The 7,723-nt window shown below is 38.0% G+C and overlaps 1 protein-coding gene across 1 annotated transcript in view; it reads left to right on the top strand.

Annotated features, from left to right (window-relative positions):
* Positions 1-3,819: 3,819 nt before the first annotated feature.
* The window catches only part of LOC130550663 (pleckstrin homology domain-containing family G member 1), a 52,558-nt gene continuing 48,654 nt past the window's right edge, over positions 3,820-7,723 (top strand). Inside the window, exon 1 of the mRNA XM_057328167.1 lies at positions 3,820-4,289. Within this exon, the coding sequence (XP_057184150.1) occupies positions 3,954-4,289 (336 nt within the window). The 5' untranslated portion in view covers positions 3,820-3,953. The remainder of the gene's footprint in view (positions 4,290-7,723) is intronic.

A 7,723-nucleotide genomic window follows, 5' to 3' on the forward strand; every position in this document is an offset into this window, starting at 1 on the left:
GTCATTTATCTCGCCGTCAATCTGTAATAAAACACCAATAAGCACTAATCTAATGACACACAGTCATTTGATCATGGTTATCGACTTCATTGGCTAAATGCTGTAACTCTCTAGCTAATTGTGCGCCCGCCATAGTTACTTAACGTTATACACGAAGCAAAGATCAGTGAGTGACGTGACGTTAGTCCAAAACAAGTCAAGAGTAATCGATCAAACGCTTCAATCTACGCTGAACCAATAGTAGGCAAGACCAACCCATCTAATTATCATACAAGACACAGAAAAGTAAGAATAAATACAAGAATAAATAAATAAAAGTGGAAATAAATACATGCGATAATAAATAAATATAAAAATAAATAAACGTATAAATAAATAAATGTAAAAATAAAAGGAAATGATAAATAAAATAATCTAAAAATAAAAAATAATAATAATTAAAAATGGACACAAAAAATAATAAATCAATTTAAAAAATGAAAAGAAAAGTTAAAGCTAAGATCAATAATAGCTAAAACGAATTATTTTGTTTTATCAAACCATTCATTCCTTTATTTATTTTCATATTATTACATTTATTCGTTTATATATTTATACATTTATTTATTTATAATTTTTGCAGGTTTAGTCCTCCATATACAGGTAGGAAATTTGTCAAAAGTTGAGGATCAAGTATGCTGAATATGAAAACACAGTGTACTCTTAATTTTCTTTTTTTTCTTTCAAAGACAATGTACCTAGTGGCGTTTAGAATATATCTTCTTATGTTGCTGATATTCTATGTACTTAAAATGTACTTTTGCACGCATCGAGTTTATAAGTATGCGCGAAAAAGTACATGCATGCATTACTAACTGTATTGGTATAGGCTTCCTGTTTCCTGCATCGCTGCCGGCGGCTTGTTTGTATCAGTGCACGTACACTTCGCTCTAATATTAGTGTATTTTAGTTAATTATTATTGTTGTTGCTAACTTATCCTGATATCTCAATAACCCTGTTCTTGTTATTTACTTGAAGATTCTAAACCAAAAGTGATAGTTAACTTAACGCCGTTAGCAAAGCAATAGCATGTTAGCTTGCTTTCTGTTTACACTGTGGAATATCATCTTGCCTCTGGTTTGTCTTGTGTGCTAACTGTTTCTCTTTTTAAGCGAGTATACTACGATTCATCGAGCAACCTTGGTAAGTTGGAATTGCACTTCAAATCCGGTGAGTTATGGCTTCTATTCCTATTATTGTTACTTGCACCTCATGCCATATGTTTAGCTTAGCCTTCTCTGTCAGCTGCGAGGGTTTTATATGCGATAAATGCAGGGAAATAGTTAGGCTGACAGAGAAGATCATAGAATTAGAGTCTCGCATCCAATCTTTATCTGAGGATAGTAAGAGTTTAACGACAATACAAAAACACTTTGGATGTGAGCAACATTAACGCACACAGCTCGGTTCCGGTTGAAAATCCCCTGCAGCTGGGAAACTTCGTGACTGTGAGACGGCGTAGTCGCAGGACAAAACATCACTCAACCATTCCGATTACAGTCTCGAACAGGTTTGCCCCGCTCAGTGACGCACCGACTGAGAAACCTGCTGAATGTGCCCTAGTTATCGGTGATTCTATTGTTCGGAATGTTAACATAGAGGCACCAGCCACCATAGTCAAATGTTTACCGGGAGCCAAAGCGCCTGACATCAAGTCAAATTTAAATGTGCTGGCTAAGGCTAATCGTAAATTCAGTAAGATTGCTATTCACGTCGGCACAAATGATGTTCGACTCCGTCAATCGGAGATCACAAAAGATAAAATTAAAGAGGTGTGTGAGCTCGCAAGCACGATGTCAGACACTGTAATATTCTCTGGCCCCCTCACTGCTTATCGTGGTGATGAGATTTATAGCAGATTATCATCACTAAATGGCTGGTTGTCTGAGTGGTGCCTGCAGAATGCACCACTCAGATATAGTTTTTATAAATAACTGGAAGAGTTTTGAGGGCAGACCTGACCTGTTGAAACGAGATGGTCTCCATCCCTCCTGGGCTGGTGCTTCCATCCTGTCTAGAAATATGGCAAAAAGTCTTAATAATGCTAATGCTAAAGCTTGACTCGCTGGGACCCAGGTCAGGGAGCAGACAGAATGGCTTAACCAACTGTCTGCTTGCCGTCTCACATTGCAGAATACACAAAATGTACAACATGTAATAATCCGTTATCCCAAACATCACAAAATAGAGACTGTGTCTGTCCCCCGGATTAGCAAACATAAAATAATGCGTAAACCTCTTGAAAGTAATTTAATAAACGTTAAACAAACTAAACATGAACAAAATACAGATAATCAACTGTTACGACTCGGATTGCTAAATATGGCCCCGATCTCTCTAGGAGCAGATCGGGAGGTGTAAGATTCGATCTGTGAACGCCTCACATTACGTGATAATCTGGGCCGAATCTCGGACCCGATCGAGGTTCTGGACCCGATTTTTTCAAAGATTCTCGGGAGGGGAAATCGGGGTAAATTCTGGCCGAGAATCCTGTAATCTGAGCCAGGCTTTAGCTAATTCTTTTTCATTTAATAGTCGCATTCTTATGTTTTTGTATGATTTACCTGCACTTTTTTACATTTACAACCACCTAGCAATGCACTAAAAAACATTGAAAATAACCCCAGCAACCACGACCAAACAGTTCTAGTAGCATGTTGTGCACAGGAAAACTACCTTCATGTCATTTCATACCTGTATAAATCATGGTAGTGGATGATGTCACAGAACTGAAAATTGCTAACATTCTTACAAATATCTTTCATTGTGTTTAACAGAACAAAGATATGTATAGCGTTTGAAACAACCTGAGTAAATGATGACAGAATTTTTATTTTTGGGTGAACTATCCCTTTAATTATTGTTGTTTTATGTTAGATTTTAGATTTAGGTCAAGGACAGACTGTGATGGGCTGCAGGATAAAAATGTGTTAAAGCTGAGCTTTTCTTTTCCAAGCTGAGCACTTGGAGAAAGACAGGAATAGAGCGGCACACATAAGCATTGTTTTCTAAAAGACAAACCAGAAATTGTTGCGAGTGTGTGTATGTATTTATTACCACACATAGGAATGGAATAGATTTCTGTGCGGTTTCTCCGGATGTTTTTGTGTGTGATCTCTCCCTCGAGATGTCCAAATGTATAATTGCAGTGGGGTGAGCTGAAATTGTTTTGTAGGTTCAAAAATTTTCCAATGTCCTTTAAAGAACAAATGTTTCAAGTTAAATGCTGTTTTAGCTTGATCAACAGCATTTGTGGCATATTCCCACAGAAAATCATTTGGTGCCTCAGTTTATACAAACAAACAAAAAACATGTTTAATGTTAAATGCACTTCCTTTGTATGATAAGTTCTTGTCTGGCCTTCTCCGTGTAAAGTTACATTCAATATTTCAACTTCATTGTCATGATGACCAAAAGTGAATAAACCCAGATACTTTCACACAATATATACAGTAACAATATACACAAGGACACCGGGAAAGGGCTGGCATAACTAATTTTTTCACAATAATTTATGCTTTGTAAGTGCTTTAACAAAACTACAAGCTTAAATTTATGACTTTAAAAAAGTAAGATTGTTAACTGTGATTTTTCTCTTAAAAAAATCTATAACTGATGGATAAGTTTGGTGTCTTTGGTTATTAATATGTAAGCAATAACGCACGAGTGGCTGTGCTTTATAGTGAATAAGTCACGGCTAAAGGGTGTTGTTATAGGCACGATGCAAAGCTCCAACTTGTGTTGACTAACAGTGTGTACTACTCTCTATCCAACTTTGTCTCTTTCAGAAGATTACCCATTCTCTCCTGATGTTTTACCGCCATTACCGGAGGTCCCTGTCGGAGGGGCGGTCCTAAGCCAGGTGTGCGGCCCCATCAGAAACTCTGCCCTGAGGTATTGCTCCTCACGCAGCATGGACTCCACGCACAGCAATGACCGACCTGTCAGCTACGGTTCCACATCTTCATCCACCTCCTCCCGGGACAGCCACTGCTCGCTGGGGGGACGGACGGTATTGGGCTCCACCCCTGAGCGCGATCGAGATTCTGGGGCGATTCAACTGGAGCTGGTGCCGGCCCGTCAGCTAGAGGAGGAGGAGACAGGAAGACAGACACCTACACCGGTCATTCAGGGGGATGCAGATGTTCAGTCACCGGAAGGCCGTAAAGTTCAGTATGTGGACCGAGTTGTGCAGGAAATTCTCGACACGGAAAAAACCTACGTCCAGGACCTTCGCAGTATAGTCCAGGTGAGATGGTTAGAAAGCATGGAGCAAGGTTCTTCTACACTCTTAAAAAGGGGTGCTACAAAATGTTCGTCACAGTGATGCCATACAAGACTACCCCAAAGATCCGTTTACTTATAGCTTCTTATAAATATCATCTCTTTATTACTTCTTCAGATGTTAGAAGGTTCTTTATGGAAAAAATCAGCCCAAAAATTATTCTATGGCATCGTGAAGCAACTTTTTCAAGAGTGTATAGCATTTGATTTATTGCCTTATGGAAACTAACTGGTCCACTCAAAAATAAAAATTCTCACCTTTATGTCATTGCAAGACTTTTGCCAGTGGATGAAATATACAAAAGAAATTAAAAAAAAATGTTTCAGAAGAATGTTCCCATATAGTGACTGGTTACCAGACATGGAAGAATATGGGGAAGAATATCAAATATGGTGCAGTTACACATTAAATAAAGTTTAAGCTCTTTTAAAGTATAAGTGAGATTTATTAAAAAAAAACAATTAAATGGCCTTGCAGGTGTTAGAATAGAGTGAACATGCCACATTAGTTTTAGGGTACTTGATGGTACCCTAAAATAATAGAAACCATCTCAGAAATTCTAATAGATAGATGGGTGTACTGGTTTTAATGGGAAACTATAAAAGTCTCCGTGGGTCTTACTGGTAATGTGTTGGGCTCTGTTGGTGGGAAGTTATCTGACCAATAGGAACCAACAATACACCATTAAATTAGAGATGCACCGATTGCCATTTTATTTGCCGATTCCAATTTCCGATTTTATTACAAGTGAAACCTGCCGATTCCGATTTTTGCCGATTCCAATTTTCTATCCACAAACTATAATTGACAGTATACTGTATATAAAACCATATTAACTTTTCTTCAATACAATTTTTTTTATATTCATTGAATAAATGATTGAACATTACAATTTCCCCAAATTTCCCTAAATGCAGTTCTCCAAGCTGCATTAAATTACAGAATCTTCTCTTTCCCAAACAACTCTTAAATTGAAGAACTCTGTGACTGAAAAGAAGTACAAATAATAAAATATAACTAAACATGTGACTTAATTTACCTTTTTCATTTTTGTACTCTCACAAAAGTCTAAGATAACAATAAAATACTTCAACTTTATTCTCGTCTGTTTCTGTTTATGAAAATAACATTGCTTTATTTCATTTTTTCTGAAATGTAAAATAAATTGTCTTTATCTTGGGTCTGTAGTATTAAAATAAGTGGGTTGATTTTTGCTGCAACTTCAATAAAAAAGTTTAAAATCTTATGAGTGAATTCTACTCTAAAGATGTATATGTATTTGCAGTTTTTTGTGTTAGCAAAGAACTTAATCACATATATTGGTTGATTTATTCATTTTTTTATATTTTGGATTTTTAAAAACAAGTAGAAGTCGTGTTGAATGTCATTTTACCTAGGTGAAATTACCACAGTTTTAACGTAAGACAAGCAATCACGTTGAATGGAATTTACGTTTGTTTTACACAGAGTTAACGACTTCAACATGAGTTTAGCATGTGTCAGAGTTTAGCGTCACTGTTAGCATACATACCACATGTAGACGGAGCAGAGAGAGATGAACTACAGTCTGTACGGTACATGATGTGTATGCACGCGCGTGCAGTCAGCGGACATGAGAGATGCGCGTGCAGTCAGCAGAGACTCGCGCTCCCACATGTGAGTATAAACGAGACGTGAAAGACAGGCTGTGCGCGCGCACGTTTACATGTTTACTTGGGGCTTTGAGTGTACTGATGGCTGTGACGTTCTTGCCCGCATCACGAGCAACAGAAGATCGGCTTGGAATCGGCGAGACGTGAGACTGACCGGCGGGTCACCGGTCCGGCCGATCATACGAAAAACCGGCCGATTCCGGTCTCTGGCCGGTCAATCGGTGTACCTCTACATTAAATCCTACTGAAATAAGGCCTAAACCAGAGGTGGACAGTAACAAAGTAAATTTACCTGAGTAGCCTACTGTACTTAAGTACACTTTTTGAGTATCTGTACTTTACTTGAGTATTTTTTTTTCTGAGTATTTGTACTTTAACTTCACTACATTTGAAAGACAAATATCATAATTTTTACTCCACTACATTTATAAAAAGGTCCAAAAGTAGAAAGTGGTTTCTATGCAGCAGGGTTTCCTGTGTGTGCAATTTATCTTTTTCTAAGCTTGCGGTTTTCCTGCAAGCTTTGAATGGCCATTTGGCAGATTTTTTTAAACGCAAATCTGGCAACTCTGGGATCTTACCCGCTAAACTAATGTAAACGATGGCGCAGCTACATCGTTGATAGCGCTCTAAAAAGGCAAATAGAGCAATAAAAGACGAAAAAGGCACATGTTAAAGTGAGGTGTAATCATCTGTGGGTTACGATCAGTCAAAGATCGTAGAAACATTGTCATGAAAATGATCGGCATAACGGCTAAACGGTAAATAAGCATCACATAGCCTACACCTTGAGCTATGCGTGCGTGTTCTGTGATCTGCTGCTATATCATTTAAAGCTATTTGGAAAATGAATGATGTTTTTACCGATTTAACTATAGTTGAAGTATTCCTGTTGAAATAAAAACAATAGAACCCTGCCAAAAATTCAACAGAAAATGTAATGGATTTAATGGTTATAATGGGAATTGTACTATGGATACTTGTTGTCTACTTGTATGTGATGGATTCTATTGGTGGGATGGTAAATCCTATTGAAATAAAACTCAAAAACACACTACAAAGAGGAATTTAATAAAAAAATCTCATTCTAATTAAAAAATTAATTGTTTTTTTTCAGCAGGGATGGTATTTGCAGTAAAACCACAGTATCCACAAATTCACCATTTTCTATACAGTATATAGGAACCATACTCCAATTAATAATCTTTAGTAAAACCACAGCAAGTAAATTATACTAGCTAAAGTTGATGTCTGTAGTTAAATTATGGTAATACAAATGGTAATTGTGACGAAGTCACCTTAGCTGCCTCCACTGGGGAAGCAGCACTGGCACAAACACATACACTTAGACTGACGCACACACTCAGTTCACCACCATTTCCCTCCGTTACCGCTGCCGGGAAACGGGTGCACGTTACACTGAGAGCACTCGGACATTATACCACATTACTCCACATCTACCCTCCATAGCCATTTTACATACATATCACACGTACCGCGCACTTTGTCTCGTTCGTCCGCCGGATGTTTGTTTGTCCATGTGAGTGGGTTATCGTTCGGCACTGAATCCGGCAAACCGAGTGGACCGGCGGCGGCCACTTATGACGTCACCACCGAGTGACGTCATTGCCGCAAGCCCGGAAATTGGCCGAAACCACTGTTGTCTGTGAATGGGTGTTTTGTGTGTACTTATGTGTTCTGATTATGTGTCAATGATGTGTTTATGCTAACATATATATATATATA

This window comes from Triplophysa rosa, unplaced genomic scaffold (assembly GCF_024868665.1).
Source record: "Triplophysa rosa unplaced genomic scaffold, Trosa_1v2 scaffold38_ERROPOS3904915+, whole genome shotgun sequence".
In the NCBI taxonomy this organism is placed as follows: Eukaryota; Metazoa; Chordata; class Actinopteri; order Cypriniformes; family Nemacheilidae; genus Triplophysa; species Triplophysa rosa.